Below are 19,622 nucleotides of genomic sequence, written 5' to 3' on the forward strand. Positions count from 1 at the left end.
GTATTAATAATGATTGTAACAAGAGACGAAGAATGCATTCATGTTTTTTTTTTTCTTTCGTTCTACCGTTTTTAGCTGGTAGCATAGGACCAACAATGATGGAACATGGACCGAACCAGAGGCGGATGGTGTGGATTATCTTGTAGGTGTTCAAACCGACTTTTGTTCGACAAAAAGAATGAAAGTGATAAGAAAATCAAAGCGAAACGTACTTAATGTTTATTTATTATCTTTTTCTTCAATATCGTAAAAAAGCTAATTTGGTTTTAACATAGAAACAAACGGAATCCACTTTGTATTTGATCGGCGAGAACTAAGAAACTGTTTACCTAAAAATTTAAGTAAAAACGTAACACTGATCTTTCGTTAACCCTCAAATAATTAAAAATACTTGATTCGTACATATATATACACATGTTAATCCGCCCCTGGACCGAACGTCTCTACACGTTGCGTGTTTCAAAATTCCATTGATCGTTAACAACATTTCTCTCGATCCATTTTTCAAAAATGGTAAACGTACAAAACGTCCCTCGTTACGAAATTTCGGTCGAGGCGATCGAAACCCCGGGTGTTTCACGTATCTCCTTCTGTCCAAATTTATGTTTCTTGAAAATTCTGTCACCCCGTGAAACCAGGGAAGAGAAAAAAAAAAATTTAACTTCACCGTAACGATAATACACGGTCGAACAATGTTTGTAAAGCTTTTCGTTTAAATTAAAAAAAGACACAGTCTAGTAAATTTGTTGGTTTTTTTTTTTTTTTTTATCGCGTTCTTCCTGCGGTCCTTGAATTCAATAACATTAACTCTACAATGATATATATTCCGAAAAATGATTATATGTAATCGATGGAATTGCGGGAAATAACGCGAGCGATTTCCAAACTATCGACAATTCCCACGAGATCGATTTTCATCTATGAAACTGAATAATATATATATACACGTATATACGTATTAAAACGTACATACATATACGTATGTATGGATGCGCGCGCGCGCGTGCGTGTGTCTGTGTTAAAAAGAGATTTCTTTTTGATACGCGTACACAATTTTCTTCTCATTTTCTTCTTTTCCTTTTCTTTTATCGCGACAGAGGTGAACGACTTTTGACGGGTAAATATCTGTTGTATATATATATATTATTGGGTATAATATATGTATATATATAAATATATATAACATATATGCGAGGAGGTAGGGAAGGAGATAGAAAAAAAAAAGAGAGAGATATACAGAGAAGAGACATGTGTGTACGAGAAAGGTGCAAGAGTCAAAGAATAGGATGGAAGAGGGAGGGTGTGAAAATGTTTTTCAAAGATTGTCACACGTATCGATCGATCGTTTGAGAAATCAAAATTAGTGTTCACTTTTTTTTCTTTCAATATTCGCGCGTTTGTAACGGACGGCCAGCATACAATGGATCTTAAATATAAATTGAAAAACTTACAGTGTGCTTTTCTTCACTCACCTCGACAACACGGTAAATTACGATAACGAGATAACAATAACGATAACGATACGAATTATTTTAAGGTCTTCTAAACAAGAGTGCGAAATATAAACCACGGGCGATAATTTTTTTTTGATTAATTAAAAAAAAAAAAAGACAAGAAAAAAGAAAGAGGTAACGATACGCATCCAAAGACGTAGTAAATGTGTACATGCGCGCGCGTGTGCATTTAGGAGCATTTGAAATATCTACTAACAAGTATACCAAATGTAAAATTAAGTCACCACCGATGTTGTTTTGGAACTTAATAACTTAATGTATTTTTTTTTTCTTTTTTTACTCTCCTTTCTCCTCCTGCGTTCTTCCCTTCGTATAATAATATCGTACTTGCTAGACAATGTGAAATTTAATTTAATGACAACTGGATATAATGTAGTTTAGATTCATGCGTGCTTTTTTCCTTTGTCTTCATTTCTTCTCGAATTTCTGTTTCGTTTAGCGATACTTTTAGATGGTAAATAGCGAGAGCAGATATGGGAGAAATGAACAGTACGTATCGCGGTGTTCACCACATCCCCGTGTCCCGCCCCAACGGCGATACACACGCAACGACGATCATTTTGATCGTGTTACACATCCGAACACTAATTTCTTGCGGATGACACGTGTTCTTTTTTACTCTCTCTACTAATTATTCTCTTTAATATGCTTCTCTTTAATTCGATCACCGTGCAACGTTGCACGACGAGACAAGGGGTGGTTCGTGAAACTACTACACCCTTCCTGTTCCTTCCTCTGTTCATCCACAATTTGCTCCTTCCTGTTCTTTACTTTTTTTTTTTTTGACACAAACACGAGTCGATACGCTTTTCACGGAGAAAACTATCAGAATCCGAGCGATTCTCGCGAACTCGACTGTTTCCTTTCATCGAGGGTCATCCTAGCAGGATGGGGGTACAATAACTACAGGTCTTACAACGGATGGTAGAATGTAACCTGATAAAAATTCATCGATTTCTTCTCTTTTTGTCTCCTTTTCTTAACTTTACGCTTCTCTCTCTCTCCTTCTACAGACATAAACGCGAGATTCGAATAACTTTGCGTTCGATAAAGGGTTTACAACGACGAGGGGCAATGTTATGGCAGGTGGTGGAGTCCACTAAAATACGCGAATCGATCCTCCAGGAAAGGATACGGTCGAGAGCGAGATTGCCGAGCTTCCGAACGAAGCGTAACAGCTGTGGCGGTGGTATCGGCAGCAATGTGCGGTCGCGATTTGAACAAAGAAAAAAAAAAAAAATATATATATATATATATATATATGTCACAGTTTTCGAGGAGGAGAGATTAAGGAAAAAAGGACTCGAAAAGGAGGAGAGATCTTGCCAACTGTGGACAGGAAGAAAGGAAGGAAGTAAGGAAGGTCGGGGGGCAGGTAAAATATAGGGCAAAGGCAGGGTTTAAGTAGGTACGAGTGGGAGAAGAGATAGGGAAAGGAAGAAGGAAACGAGGTACGCGAGGGACGAAAGGACAGGCGAATGGATAAATCGATCTCGGGTGGATGAATGGGTGAGCACTTCAAGGGACCGGGGGACGATAGAGAATAGGATGTTCTTATTAGGTTAGAAAGGGACTTAAGCTTAGGAAGGTTAGTTGTCGCCGCCCTCCTGTGCTTCGTCCGCGTCACCCTGCGTGTCACTGGTCCAGAGAGTGAGGTTGTCGCGCAAAAGCTGCATGATTAGCGTGGAATCTTTGTAGCTGTCCTCGTTAAGTGTGTCCAATTCTGCGATCGCATCATCGAACGCCTGAAACGTTTACAGAGAATTGTTAACAAACACGCTCGTTACGAATTACACTCTACAGGCAATTTCATAACACGACGGATCCCGCTTCAACGCACAGTAGAGACAAGAACTTTGATAATTTGTCGTTGAAGTCAGACCACGTATTATGAAACATTCCGTACTCGTACAAACACAATCAAACGAAAAATAAATACAACTCGATTTAGCTACGAAACGAACATCTCTTATGTAAGAGGTTGCATCGTTTCGCTAACGCGAATTTATTCGTGCATAGCATAAATGCAATTTTGCAATTAGAAAATTAAAAACATTAACAGTTTGACGGCGATCATATTTCCATATTTCAAAATTATCAATTTTTGAATCGCAATCATGCTGATAATAAAATGCCACGGATAAGTGACAGGAGCCATCAAAGTGTTAATGAAAAAAGGAGAAAGAAGAAGAACGCGAGTGATGCAGAACGGTTATCGCTAGATACAGTGGAGACACGTTATGACATTCGTATTAATTTATGTCTATCTATCTGGGTTAGTACACACACTTCAAACACTGCATTTGATATCAAGACATATTTACGGCACACCGGGCTATCAATTATTAAGATGCAATGTTACAGAATAGGTGAAACACGGTTATCGTTCTTGAAAAATTTTACAGACTCAACGATCAAGCAAACCCCCTTTCTTATTTCTTCACCCCTTTATCAATCCCCTAACCTGTTTGGCAAGATGACAGGCTCTAGCCGGTGAATTAATAATTTCGTAATAAAAAACGGAGAAGTTGAGAGCAAGACCGAGCCTGATCGGATGAGTAGGCTGCATTTTTGATTTCGCTATGTCAAACGCCTCTTGGTACGCCTTCTGTGAATCCTCGACTACCGCTGTAATGGAAACCGGGGAATCTAGATTACAATTTTCACAAATGTTCTTACGTAGAACGCGTAACCTTTTCACGACGAATGTAATAAAAGTAGAAATTAAGGAAGGAAGAAAAGGGGAAATCAGGAGAAGAAAGGAACACGACCCGTCTTGTTCTCTGGTAACTGCTAATGATTTTTTCTCTGAACTTGTTATAAAATAATGTGAAAGAATATCCAAGAGAAATTGTAATCTCTTCTGTATGATGGATGAATAATAATCGTTCGTGTGTGTTGCCTCCACTGCATCGCACACAGAGAGTCCCTTTCTCGCATCCTCTCGCTAACTTATCCACGAAAAACGACGGCTATCCGGCACACACGGGCTCTTGGGCTTTTGTAAATTATACCTGTTTGGCCAGCTGGCAGGCCTTGTCTGGCGAGTTGAGAATCTCGTAATAAAAAACGGAGAAGTTGAGAGCAAGACCGAGCCTGATGGGATGCGTAGGCTGCATTTTTGACTTAGCTATGTCGAACGCCTCTTGGTACGCTTTCTGCGAATCCTCGACTACCGCTGTAAATGCAAAACCGGGAACAGTCCAGATTACAATTTCCTGCAATATTTATGTATGCAGCCAACAGCGCGACCTCCGTGCGTCGCCGACGATACGGACAGAATTTTGGAAAGAGGAAGCGAGGAGAAAGGGAGGAAAAAGGAGAACAATGTAACATCAGCCGATATTGTGTGCCATCCTCGAGTACGTGCTTGCCTCGAGAGTTTCTTATATAAAAATTATACTAAATGCTAGCTCGACGAAAAGTTAAAAAGAGTGTGCCTTTTCGTATGTTTTACTTTGCCTCCACTGCATCACCACCATATCCTTTCGCATACCACCGCGGTTCACTCAAACTATGGATAGATCCAAAGTCTGATGGTGGTTTTCTTTTTTTTTTAAATTATACCTGTTTGGCCAGCTGACAGGCCTTGTCTGGCGAGTTGAGGATCTCGTAATAGAAAACGGAAAAGTTGAGGGCGAGACCTAGCCTGATCGGATGAGTAGGCTGCATCTTTGACTTGCTGATTTCGAACGCATCCTGGTATGCCTTCTGGCTGTCGTCTACCACGGCTGAATATGCATATACATGTATCACGTGCAAACATTATCACCATTCATCAATGTATTCTATCATTGATAATTAACCCTTTCAACCCAATATCACTTTGACTGTAAGGCTAGCTGAGACAGTTTTAACAAACGGTATATATTTTAGAACTTCTATAATGTTATGCTTTCAGGTCAATTCATTCGGATACAGTAAAGAGACAGTCAACGTGATGAACAGGTTCATGAACGTGAAAGGGTTAACGAACACAGATGATACGCTCTTGCTTAAATTTCAAGAGAAATTACGATTCTATTTTTCAAAGTTTCTTAACGCGTTTTCTTAGAATGCTGTGAAACGCATAGGATTCTTTGTATAACGTATCTATTCTAAGAATCGGTGAAATCCATTTTAAAATCGAAGAACGCGTTGGTGCATTTTGGTAGAACATCTGCCTCTGCAGCTGTGCTTCCTTCTTTCATAAGGTACGGAGAAAGAGCAGCTCAGGACGCAGGTATAAGAAAGCCACTAGTATCGCGTACCTTCCTATCCGATGAAAAGAAGCGCGCATTTACCACGTACAAATAATTCATAGACTTGCACAGGTAAAAATATCTTCAACGGCGTTGCTTTCAAAATAATACCGTATATCTTGTGTCGTACACAAGTAAACCGCCCTTCAGGCGTGTACGCTATAAAAATGTCGATAAACGATGGATTTCCAGTTGGGGGAAAAAAAATATTGATTAAAACGAAAATAAGAGATCGTTGTTGCAAAATCGTTAGTAATGGAAAGAAGTAAAAGACTACATACCGTTTCTGGTTTCTCCGGTGGCGACTTCTGCGAGATACCTATAGTAGTCGCCCTTCATCTTGAGGTAGAATACTTTACTCTCGGCATTGCTAGCCTTGGGGATCAGGTACTTATCAAGGAGTCCCTGTAAAGGTCAATTCAAATAATTAACTCTCGCGCGATTACCAATTTCCTTGTTATAGGAAAATATCCTTCGATTTTAACACGGTTAGAAAACTGTGAACGGTCTTTGGAAAAGAGGGCAGGCTACCAAACGTTACTAAACGAAGAAGCCCGCAACGGAAGGGAAGGCGTCCACTTTCTGAAACGCTTTGTCACGCTCGCTGGATGACGAGAAGAAATCGTAAGACGAGCTACTTAGGACGAGCCGTAATAGAGCCGCGTGAAATTCAAACCGGTGAGCGATCTTCCAGTTCTCGAGACACGAACAGGCGACTGAGAATCGTTGAAAACACGGTAAAGCGAGACGAACGATACCGAAAAAACAGATATTTGTATATTTGCATTGAACTTTTAAACGCGACAATGTTGCAACTCATCATCGCGAACAATTTCTATATACTGACAATGATTATTATTATCTCGGTAGTCAAATTGGAGAGGATCCAAAGAGGTACAACCGTATAGAGTGTCTCTTACGAAGACGGATTACTCTGATATTTTCTACCGGTGTTAACATTCTGACAATGTGTTTGCAATTATGACACGTTGCTTTTTATGTCAATTAAGTTATCGCGGAACGTAATCGTACCCGTTAAGTCGTAGGAAGTATGCAACAGATAAGAATTTCTGCTACAAAAAAGGCAATTGTTCAAACACGACCAGGTGTTTCGCACAATTTCAACGATCGAGCATAAACGACTAAGGCGACTAAGGGGGAGGGTAATTCCTGCAAAAAGACGCGCAGAAAAATATATTTAATTTTGAAGAATTAACAGGTTGTTCTTAACGGTAGAAAAAATGAAATAGAAAGAATAGAATGAAAGTATATCTTACCAACACATCGTAACAGATCTCGCGCAACTCTTTCTCGACCTTTTCTCGGTATTCCTTGGCCATCTGCTGTTTACGCTCAGAACCCTCGGTCTTTTGCTCGATAGAGGAAATTACTCGCCACGAGCTACGTCTCGCGCCAACGACATTCTTATAGGCTACCGACAGCAGGTTCCTTTCCTCGTTCGACAATTCGACTCCCGTTTCAGTGACTGCCTTCATCGAGGCTGCCATGTCGTCGTACCTTTCGGCCTGCTCGGCGAGCTTCGCGCGCTGTACCAATTCCTCCTTGTCCACGGACATTGTGTCGGCTGAAAAAAGAAAATTAACAATATGGATTTTCCATCCAGACAAATGGGGTTCGCTGGGCAAATACCAGCTTTGGACGAACTTAACGTTTAAGGCTTAATCTAGGGTTAATGATCGATTAGGAACAAGAAGCATGGAAAATAAATGCCGGTAACCTTAGATGCGCGACTTCAATGTCATCCTTATCACCAATGTGTTTGAAACCGTTCGAATTTGAACCGTTTCATAACATATAGGTCATAGAACTTGTCCCCGTATTTTCTCGCAATTTCGATTACGTTCGATTAAGTATCTACTCTTTGAAGATTTAATACAATTATGTACTTCGAAGACGACGATCTCCAACGTGCCTCTGCAATCGTACAGCAACCGATGAGTCACTGCATCGGACTGCGCGTTACCACGCCAAAATGTAGGCGCGTATCTAAACATCTCGTCTGCTTTTAACGTTCCTTCTTCCAGTGCATTGGATACATTATCCTATATATTTTCAAGTTCAACGTTCCTTTCCAAAGAAAAGTTCAACTAACTATGTTCTATAGATGTATCCAATAAAAAGATATTAAGTTTTTAAACTGGAAGTTGGTACGATTAAGATTGGTGTTTTAAAGCTAACCTAAAAGTTACTAAATCGTAGTAGTAGTTACTAATGTAGTTACTAAATAGTAGTTACTAAATCGATCGCATGTCAATGAGGTATATAAAAAATAATGTTATATTTGTAGAAACGATATTTGTTCGAGTTTGGAAGAGAAGCGTGTCCTCGTATCGATCGAGCTTCCTTCTCGGTGCAAAGACGTACGCGTAAATATCGCGCAAGCTCGGTTCGATGTCTCGATAGTTTCGACACGCTCGTCGAGACTTCGTCTGAACTAAGAAAAACGTGGCCGCTATTACTCATTCACTTCGCACTGTACCTTTCGGCGTTTTCCACGTAGAAACGCGTTTTTAAATATTTCATTGCGATTGAAAATCAATCATAAATTCCAAAACCATGACATTCTACGGTTATTAAAACGGATCGATCAAGTGGTCGAGAGTCGTGACCCGTAGCAACTTCAAGTCGGTCGAAACGACTGGTTTGCGCGTTATCACAGTTATCGAATCAACTTCAGCCACGATAACGTCCCTATACTTATCTTATTGTTAGTTTATACAGGCGTAGAAATCGTTTAATATGAAATGACAGAAAAGGGGGAATTTTGGAAATGTCCGGTGATCTATATCGATCGATCGCACGCATATTCGATAGGAAACGATAACGCGGAAACAGGCGAACGAGTATGAACTGATGGTTTTCGAATGAAATGTTCAACCATGAACCACAACGACGGATCGTCGGTGTTTAAAGTGCATATAGCTGCGGAAGGTGGAACACGATCAATATTGTGTGCAGTACGCGTGCTCGTTATTAATTCTTCCAACGAATTGCGTACACTGGTGGTTGAACAGGTAACGTTCAACGGTATTCTATGTGCAGATCGCTTTGAAGTTGTTTCCAAAATACCAGTATCTCGTTTCAAGTTCGTAAAGGTTATGATTCGTATTTTAAATAAATAAGTAGGTATTCGACTGGTGGTTTCCACTTTTGCGTTAATCATAAATTATGACCCTGTTATGATTAATGCTGCACGATCGTCATACTTTGGATCGATTTTAATAGGATTATTCGATAAAATTCCGTACAATCGTGGCCTAGATTAATCGAAGAGGTTTACGATCGAATCTATCAGGTAGGTGGCATGGGCGTCGCGGTGTTGCGCTGAAATCTTGACAGCGACCGAAAGCTCGCTCGCTCTCTCTCGATTCGCTTGCAATTCCGTTATTTATCGTACTTATTCTGTAACGTGACAATTCGTAGTCCGTTGAGAGGCAAGAATGCACGTGACGATACGAGAAACGGAAGGTCAAGCAGCCAAATTCCTGCTCGAAGAAAACCAGACAGAAATATTAAAACGGTAGGTGTATTCGGCGTCCTATATTTAATCGCGCGCAATCACCTGGCTTTAGGTTAGCCGAGGCTCGACGACACTGTTGCCGGATCTACGGGAGAACCGATGAGAAACACCACGTTGCCAGTGAAATATTTCCGGCCCAGACTTTCCGAGCGAATCGCGAATGGAACGTGACGAAAGAACTCGCCGAGCTAACCAATTTGCTTTCGAATCGTTTCTTGCGAACGAGTTACAAAAATACCGTCAAACTCTGAACGAGATACATCCGCATTTTCAACCACCTAAGTACTCCATTTCCGGAATGCATCACCGTCGTTGGAACGCTCACGGTTACATGTACCGCGTTTTCTTTTCATTTCAGAGGACGCAGAGTTGAAAATATGTAATCGGTTTAAGTAAAAAACACTCGAGACGAGAATGATATAACCGAATAACGTGACATCTCTGTCGCTCTGATAAAAGTACCAATTTTATCAGCGACTTCCATTTATCTTCGCCTGTATCGCATTATACATCAAGTTCTAAAATGAAACATACCGTGTGTTATTAAAATATTTCAGGAAAAATACTTAGCCGCGGTACGACGAAGCGAAAGGGTACCGAAATGGTTTCCTTAAAGCCGCTTATTTTATAAGCAAGAAAAAAGTAATTTAGACACTTCTGTGGATGGTAAAGAACCAAGTTTTCGTTGTCAAGGCAAAGATTATGCTTGCGAAACGATTTGAAAGATAGAAAATTGCGTGCCTGTACGTGGATGATTTGAGGTTATGGTCGACATAGTCGTAGTCGCGTTGAAGAGGGAGCTAAACGAAGCGCCACGGCGCTACTTTCACGAAGCGAGAGCGAAATTCCTTATCCGCACATACACGTACACGCGCTCTTTCTCTCTCCCTTCTTTTCTCATTCTCATTCTCTCTTGAACTAACACGCCCCGAACGAGGCGTTCTCAACCGTTTCATGTCGCGATACGAATAAGAACGAACCGAAGGGGACAAAGAAATCGACAACGAATTACCTCCATGCTTCCGGCGAAACGAATCGGCGTCATTACAGACACCGTACCAATTCGGTTCTGCGTCGCAGTATCGACCGCAGAGATCGATAGCCGGTCCGGTTCGCTCACTTCGAGTTCGACCACTCGCATGAAACGCGACCGAACCACGCGAGATTCTAGCATATTCTCGAAATGTCTCCGCTTCGAAAACCAAGTAAGGCTATGAAACCGAAGTCCGTTCAACGGAAAGCGGTCGTCTGCGTATCGGCATGCATGAAAAATACAGCTAAGCGTAGTAAATGAAGAATTAAAATAAAATGATAACGGATAATGCGAACGATACGAGGCGACAGATGAAATAAGCGTATAAGATAAAAAAGCGATACATCGAATCCTGGCAATCTTACCTATAGTTAAAGTCTTTTGTACAATAAATACTTAAATAAATACACGATAGGCGTATTTCGTAGTCTCGCGCGAAATTGGGAGGGGGGCCGAAAACTGTGACTAGACTCTCGGGTATTGCTGGTTCCTTTTTATCCAGGGGGTAAAGAGCGAGAGCGTATTACGCGGAGAAACTACGCCGGGTCTTTTTCCTCAGTCACACTCAGTTACGATACCACACATCCCTCAGTGACCACTCCCGCACAGCGACTGAGCCGGCAACGCTGTTCGTGGTGGGGACTCGGCGCGGTTCGTGCCGGGACTCGGCTCTCTCCGGTTATCCCCGGTATCCGTCGATTTCCCTCGGAGTACCTCGTGCCCGAGCCGAAGTATTGATCGGCTCGCCCAGCATGGCCGGTTTGCCGAGGCTGGGTGGGGCAGTGGCGCACGGCCATCCTGTCCCGGGACGCAAGCCACGGCCGCGATGCGTTCTACTGCGCTTGGGTTAAATAGCGCTGCGCACTTACGCGCGATTCGCCTTATTCTGCGACCAATTCATGCACTATCCCACCACTACAAGCCCGTTTCAGCATTCTCTTCCTGTCTCTTTTTTTTCTTTTCTTAGACCGGTCTGGCCTCTCCTGCTCCGCGACTTCATTTCAATGCTTCAAAAGTTATCCCTATTTCAATGGGTATCGTTCTTACCCTTTTGTAACAATAGTATAATCAATGAAATATAAAATATTCTTGTACACGTGTCTATTCATTACCCTACTCCATCATTAGTTTCCTTTCTAACGCATTAAAGATAAGTTACGACAAATTATAACAAATAATGACAAATATTACGCTAAAGATAAGTTCATAAGCCTGTCTTCGACGCTGATAAAAAAAAGGCGTCTAACAGTGATCGAACGCGCAAAATCGAATCCTCAACGTGACGCGTGAACACGTGCATCGACACGTGATATCCGTTCCGAGCGAGCAAATCATTTGGGAAATTATGTACACGATGTAAATGCTTATCAACCGATACCTAATCTAAAGCAATACATTGATCAATTTCCCATTTCCATATTTAACAAAGCCACCCCTTCGTAAACGTAGCATGTCTGCATGAAATATTTCAAATAATAAATATTTAACAAGAACGCAAGAGGTCCATAATCTACGTGTATAAATTTGTTCTTTTATCTTCTGCCCGGTAACATCTATATCTATCTAAGCGTGCATTGTACCGTTAAAGAAATTAATTGCCAGTCGTTAAATAAGAAAAAAAAAATACAATGAAGCAGACATGACCTGGTAACAAAATACAGATGCATTTTTGTCGCAGCCATTTGACGCGAATGGTAAACAAGTTAGCCCGAACGATCGGTATCGAAGACGCGTCTGATAACGCGTCGAAGAAGAAAAAAACGAAGCAGATACATACGTAGGTAGAGAAAGAAGTAATTATGTGAGGTACAATGGATGAATCGAGAAGACGAGTGCAGAAATAGGGACTGGCTGGTGAGGCTGAAATGAAATATTGATCTGCGGAGGCGCGCGCAACCCCTGCAGCCGACCCGCCCTTCTTACTTGGCTACCATTTTCCGCTGCTCGCGTCCTCTCTTATCTTTTTCTCTCTTTCTTTCTGCAGTAATTTTATTGAAACATACGATCCTTTAAATAATTCCCCCCTTTCGATCCGGCGGTCGAACTAAATCAAAGTGTTAATAACTAGGTGTACGAGTAACCATTAGTATTTTCATACTGACATTAAAAGAGTTATCAAGTTCCCGTTGGAATACATTTTTAAATCGTCCTAGATTCCCATTCTTCGGGTACGTTAAAAGGAATAACGACTGAGAAGAAGAATATTTCGACTTCTTTACAATATTCAACAATGTTGTAGCAGAATAATTTTAGGGGAATTCGTTAAGACTGATGACGCAACTATCGCAAGTGCCGAAATCGATTTATCGAAAGAACGTCAGTTCGATATTTCCCGCCCTACCCTAGACAACGGAAATTGTATTTATAAGTTGACGGGGTTCGCTCTATCGTGACGATCATGAAATTTGAACGAGTAACGAGATAACTTTTCAAACAGAATTATAGGTTTTCTAACCGCATCGCGTGATCTCCGATGCAATTTCCCAACAGGCATTTTACCAGTTCTATTCGAAAGCGAATTAAACGGAGACCTTCGCGAAAGTTTCGATGAAAATTCATCGAAATTCTTTGTATTACTAAACGAACTCTGGATGTACCCTTCGTATCCAACCTCCTGGTCAGATATTCTTTCCCCTAAAAATAGATCATTTCCCCGGTGAAAAGAAAAGGGAAAGAGAAAATCTAGGGAAAGAAGTATCTTGACGAGAGAAAATCTACGGTCGTTTCGAGTGGCGTTCGCTAAAGTATAGGGTAAGCGACGAGTCGTGTAATGGAAATCGATAAAGTTGGTTTTACGAACCAATTTCCTTGCTGGCAATACGTTATCTGCTTTGACGTTTTACCTCGGGAACAAGTTATCCGCGAAAGGAAACGAGCAAGGTTCGTAGATCGAAGACAATAGAGGAAAATAGATTATGAACGGGGGTGGAAAATATTGAAACGACGTTTCTTGTAATTGATTCAGCGTCAAAGAAGGACGGTAACGTGTAACGCCGGGAGGATCGTTGACGTTCCATTTTTCCAATCGTTTGTGTATTGTACGCGATGCGTTCAAAGGCAAGGTAATTTTCGAGGTGAGTGACGTTCGTTGTGCGAACACCTTTATAACGCTCCGCTCGGAAACGAGCACGTACGCTAGGTTAGTAACGCGTAGATCAATATTAGCTCGCGGTTCGTGCGTGACAGCCCTTATTTTCGTTTTCGCCCCGCAAACAGCTTACCAATTATTAGGCCTGTCTATCGGAAATTTCTGTCCGCGAATATGAAACACATACACGAAAGTGATATCGATTATGAAACACTAATTGAATTAACATTAATTGGATATCGGTTAGTTTGGTTTAATTTTAAAATTTGAGAAGAACACTTGGAAGTTCTCCTTGGAGGACTGAAAATCCTCGACGACTATAGAACTTTCCGGTCGACCCGATACAAAATCTAACCACTCGATCTGACTCGCCGATAAAGTTAGCGTATAACTTGAAAAATAATATCAAATCGGATATCAACGACTGGAATGGGAATAATCGCGAGGCGTTATCGAAAAACAAACTTTTAAGTAGAACGCGTGTCAAAAGTTTGCCAGCGATTCTTGTCTGACCTATTTTGCGTGGAAAACAAACGAATAAACAAGTTTCCGAGAGATACGGATAGAGAGATGGAAGAATATTCGATGGTAAAAAAGAGCAGTTTTTTAATCGGGGAAAGAGACTCGTTCAAACGTCGGTGAACCATGAACGAATCCCTTGTTTTACGAGAACTCGCATTGGATATCTGTTTTTGAGAGCAGACTGCGAGTGAATCGATAAGATATGCAGATCCGTACAAATGCATCGAATGGAAAAGAAAAACGAGACTGTCGAAAGTCGAGGAAACGTAACTGTTGTAACATTGTTACGACAGTGACCTTGCGTTTGCAGGCCGATTCGTCGTCGAGTATCGTTTCGAACCCTGATCGACGTACTTTTCACGGTATTTCCGTATTGATTTTCGATATCAAATACGCGCCATTTTTATTCCCAAGGTTGACCGGATTTAAACGGAGTCCGGGAGACCTCGACGAATTTCTGCATCGTACAAACGACGGAGGATGAGACTGGGTGGCTGCGTTAAAAATACGAGAAAAGAGGAAAGAAAAAGTCCCGCGATGGGTGACACGCGCGTGTAAAAGATCAAAGAGTAGGATTTTGTAAGGATCGTGGTACATCCACGAAATACAAAGCGGAAGCGTTTACGACAAAGCGTGGGGTGCGCTCCACAGGTGGCAGTTTAGAGATATTGCGTGGGTGTGCTCCCTTTCTCTGTCGGCCCTTGTCCTCCACGAGGGTTTCTCTACCCTCGTCGAGAAAAAAAAAAGGCCACTTATACGATGAAATCGGAGCGAGAGACGTTCGTTAGTTGTTTCGCCAGGTTAATTGACGTTTTTCTCTGTAAAAAGATACTCGACGAAAACTTTCGTTTTCCCCGTTGCTGTTTAGCGATAAATATTCAAATGTAACTTTATGCGGACAAATTACAGAAGACGGTACAATGCAAAATCCAATACCGCGTATCTGGCAGTAGGTACTGTTTACTCGAAGACTAAACCTAACTTTAGAGGCAGGAAGAAAAACAAATTTCGAAATTATTATATTATTGTCATCGATATACAGGATATCCGCGACATATGCCGAGTTTCTCAATGCGACAACACGATTAAATTAACTTATCTTGTTATTAATTCAAGATGGATGTAAACCGTCGTTTAATTATCAGATTAAAAGGATTACTAGGTGAACGATCTTAAATACCCCGCATTTTTTCCGCGCTACTAAAAACGATCAACGCGCATGCGCAGAGGTAGCCCGACGGAGGCGCGAAAATTCGTAACCTATAAAGATGCCAGCAACGGTCCGTCGTAGATTAGCTTGCGCAATCGATGCGGCAAGTGCACGCGCCTTTACCGCTGCCATTCACTCGTCTTCTAATACACGCTTCTACCGTTACGCTCTTCTCAGCGTCTTCATTCACCTACGACGAAATCCTACGCCAGCTCGGATTCACCGACGGCTACAGCAGTGGGGAAAAATGTTGGCCGTGAGGAGACGGTGTCGTTCCCCTCGCCGCCGCCGCTCCCCGTCCACAACGATCCTCTATCATTCTCATCGAATTACGTTCGACAACCGATCCCTTTACCGATCGCGACGATGATACATTGTGAAAATATCGTTTAACGTCGTGAGATGCGTCGACGACTAAAGCGCGTGTCGTAACGCGTAGAAAGGGTTCGCGTGAAAACGCGAGGTTATTTTTAGCGGTCCCTCGAGTAAACTTTTTTGGGTCGAGGAATGGCGTGTGTGTCTCTATTTCTCGATCCAAAAAAGGAAAAACGAACGAGCCGGGTGTTGCGTCTTTCCTTTCGGCAACGAGTCACCCGGTCGATTAGCCGGCAAAAATGATACCGCGGAGGTATATTTGCGTTACGGGATGATCCTACCGTGCACCGACGCCTTCTACACACAATGAACCCGCGAGTTTGTGCGTCAGCCGTCTTGGAATAGCGACTGATGTCAAGCCCCGCTGTTTCGATGCGGTTCGCTCTCGTACGCTCGCGACCAAATACGCGCACCCACGCGATACACGTAGAGTGCCGTTCAAACACCCGAGGGAAAATTTGAAATTTTCGCATGAGAACGCTCTTAACCTTTTCGTTACGCCGGAAGCTGTTAGAGTACAGACTTTAATTCGAATGACGCGTTGTTTTCGAAATGTTACAAAAGACGAAATTGCCAAGAGCTCGATAACGTAAACAGAATCGTGTCACCGGTTCCATGAATCTTCGACGGGAAATAGGAGCAGGTTTCTGGGTCGAAAAACAAGAGAAAAAGAGAATTAGGGGTAAAAGGTTGAAGAACCCGTGCGCCCCGTCGCTATCGAACTCCCACCATTTTTCAACTGCGGACGATTATGCAAAGAAGACGGAAAAGAAATCTGAAAATTTGAAAATACCATTCGAAAAGCGATATATAAAAAGGATTCAATAATACACGAGCCAAGTGCACGATTCACTGTTTCCAGGAATTTCAATCGTGACTGCAAAAATATGTCCGTGAGTAACGCGTTCTTACGCGGAATTACCGTGCTCGATGCCCAGTCGAATTATCGTTCATACTCGCTATTTTAAAGACGAAGATGTTTTGTAACTGCGTTCATGCACTTCGAGCAAGTTCTCCTTTCGGTTTCCACGAAATAAATTTCTTCGATGCTAGCTGATTCATCGCTAGCGTTCAATCTACCCGATGCCCGTTCCGTAAGCGTTCCACTCTAACCGGTCGCCCCTGTACCCCTCCCACGAGCGCGTGCTAACGCCGCGATACCAATCGATCCTGTGACATCATTAAACGCATGCATTAATATTAACGATTAACGTTTCTTCGAAGCGTTGAGAAATCCTCGGACGCGCTTCGGAGGATACAATTTTCATTTCCAAAGAGACACTTTGGATATTACATTTTTTTTCTTTTATCTTTAAAACGGATACGCCAAGGATAGAGATACCAATGGCTGATGAAGTAATTAAAAAATTACTTTGGGAAAATGTCGCTGGTTCGGTTATGCAACCACGAGATCTTTCCCTCGGCGTTACCCGTTCTTACGTAAATCCTGGTATCGCCCCCTTGCTCGTTCGCGATTACCTCCTGCCCCACACGCGTAACCCATTACGATAAATTTTCAAAGACACACGCTAATCTTTGGTAAATATCCCGTCGACCGTTCTTACAACGGAATGTCGACGGTACCGGTTGTAAACAGAGTATATAAGCTCCTAGTTACATCGTAGACTAAACATAAATTTTTTTAAAAATATTTCATATAAATTGATAAAGGATGAAACAGAAAAGTGGTATTCGAAAGAATCGCGGGAGAGTAAGAAGGAATAAAGAAAAGGGGGAAAGAGAATTGACGCGAATCGATAGGGTTACGTCACCAGCGTTTCCACGTTTGCCGATAAATTTAGACGGGAAATAAGAATTATTCGAGAAGGCTGGTAATTTTTTCGGGTTCATCTTTTTTTTTATTATTGAAACGTTATCGAAATATAAACGCTTCTGTTTCAAACTTTGAACGGAAAAGGTTGTATGAAAAATAATCTCGGTACGGATTTCATAGCAATTTCAACGGTGGTTAACTTCGATTTCTCGTAACCGTCGAAACTTTCGGACCGGCCTTGACACACGTATAGCGAAAGGTTAAATTCGATAAGACTAGTGAGTAATTCCACCGAAGGTTGTCGATCGTTTACGCACTATTCGAAATGCGTAAATGAGATATTACAGAAGGATGAAAATGAGAGAAAAGTGTAGGACGGCGATGAGATACGAATGAATAGTGAACGAAGCGACATAGTTGGTGGGAATAATGAGAAACGTTTACTGGGATCGCAAAAACGGAATCGAAGAGAAGAATGCGCGGCCTTTGCGACGAAGAAGCTTCGTTCGTTACGCAAATACGCACGAGCGAAAAGTCGTTCGTGGAACACGTCATCGACGTGACACGACGAGACGCGAATCGACCGACCAACCAACCGACCGACCGAGTGAGCCAGCAAACAACGGAAAGACAGAGGAGGACTATTCGTCGGCCTTGGCGAAAAGAGTAGGTCTCCCCGGTTGAAGTTGTTCGATGACCGAGAATGAGTAGGGGAAGAGAGCGAGAAAGAGAGTTCACGGTCCCCCACTACGAACAAACGCCTACCTTCCGCTAAAATTGCCGATTAACTTTATTCTCGTTTTTGATCGCGATTACGCGGTGAACGATCGTGCGAGTAAGGGCGCGGAACAGCATCATCGGCCTCTACTACCTTCTACGATTTTATTTCAGATTCCTAAGTTTGTTAAAGGAACCTCCTGCAACCGACTAATAAAATAAACAGTACGCGACGAAGTAGGAAAAAAAAAACCGCTGTGCGAATTTTTTGACAGGATATCCGCATTATCGGTTGGGTTGTTAATGCGCTTTAGAAATCGTAGTCTGTGGGAATAGTATTACCTTTTGAATGTTATAACGAGAAAATAAGAACCGATGCTCCTACTTATCGGCGTTCGATAGAACACCATTCAAAGGAAAAAGGATAACTACGATTCGCGTTTTATGCCGTTCAATAACGAGACGCTACGTAAGAGGAAGTAGCTCGAGCGTCGTCTAACGTGTAGAAACGCAAACTGAATGCCACTATCGACGAGTTGCGTCCATGGGCTTCGATGTTTATCAGTTAAGACGGTGTCGACGCAATATTGAAAGCATGATAATCGGTTCACTTGTCAAAGGGCGTATACTCTCTAGTGCACGTACACACGCCTCTATGAGGACAAGCTTACCGACAAGCGTACTATGCTTTATCGCGATTTCAAGCGTAAACAGATAGAATATTGCGCACAAGAGAATAAGCAATGATTGTCACGCGATGTATCTTCCATTTCTTCTAACCATATTAGGCGTTAAATACTTGGGGATAAGAATTTACATGGCAAAACATAGTCCAACCATTCGACCGGTTAACCGTGTCATTTTATGATATTAGTGGAATCGATAAGGGTAACTAGAAACGGGTTGAATACCAAACGGAAATAAAACGGAGACAAAACAATATTCTCAAAGATTTTTAGAAAACGATAGATAATTTCATCACCGGCTATGTAACTAAAATGGCGGCGATTACCTCGTTCTTTCAGAGCTGGCGCGTCGCGTGTGTCGCAGCAATGTGAGCGGTAAACGACTAACTTCAGATCGTCTCGTATCGCACCGCAATCCAACGAACTTTGCCAACGCCATGATTTGTTTGACGAATGATCGTTGTAATGCGTAAATCACCTGATATGGCTAAATTGAAGAATACTGACCACAGAAACGCTATGAAACCCATCAATTAAATACTATTTCAAGCAATTTAGAAAAATGATCGGCGGACTGCATGGCTACGGGGTTCACACAACTCGTGATCGAATGTATCTCGTATCATTTGCGACTGATATACTGGAAGACATCGCGTTCAACGCCTTTGCTTTATTCTTATAACCTTGTTACAATTATACAGGAAAAAAGACTCACCTTTGGAGTGTTGTAAGCGGCCCAGAAAATCGAGGCTTTACTGTATTCAACGGCTCCCGTCCACTACGATCTCACAGAGTGCACTGGCGAAACGAGCGGAAGTCGCCATCTTGAACTGCGTTCACTTGACGCTTTCCGCGTATTCGAAAACCACTTTTCCGTTCCTGCCGCTTTTCAAATCTGTCGATAAAAATATTCACAATTAG

General features: G+C 42.0%; 1 protein-coding gene across 6 annotated transcripts; it reads right to left on the bottom strand.

Moving 5' to 3' along the window:
* Nucleotides 1-209: 209 nt before the first annotated feature.
* Nucleotides 210-19,524, bottom strand: LOC114874524 (14-3-3 protein zeta). 6 transcript variants are annotated; one of them, XM_029183877.2, is made up of 5 exons: nt 19,417-19,524; nt 7,033-7,340; nt 6,037-6,160; nt 3,979-4,142; nt 210-3,259 (listed from the first exon to the last, which is right to left on the bottom strand). In XM_029183877.2, the coding sequence occupies exons 2-5, from the start codon at nt 7,330-7,332 to the stop codon at nt 3,104-3,106; spliced, it is 744 nt and encodes a 247-aa protein (XP_029039710.1). In that variant the 5' UTR covers nt 7,333-7,340; nt 19,417-19,524; the 3' UTR covers nt 210-3,103. The 6 variants fall into 6 exon arrangements, with proteins under 6 accessions (XP_029039710.1, XP_029039712.1, XP_029039708.1 ...); XM_029183879.2 differs by lacking the exon at nt 3,979-4,142 and adding an exon at nt 4,529-4,692; XM_029183875.2 differs by lacking the exon at nt 3,979-4,142 and adding an exon at nt 5,082-5,245.
* Nucleotides 19,525-19,622: the final 98 nt, after the last annotated feature.

The sequence above is a fragment of the Osmia bicornis genome, chromosome 6 (assembly GCF_907164935.1).
Source record: "Osmia bicornis bicornis chromosome 6, iOsmBic2.1, whole genome shotgun sequence".
NCBI lineage: Eukaryota > Metazoa > Arthropoda > Insecta > Hymenoptera > Megachilidae > Osmia > Osmia bicornis.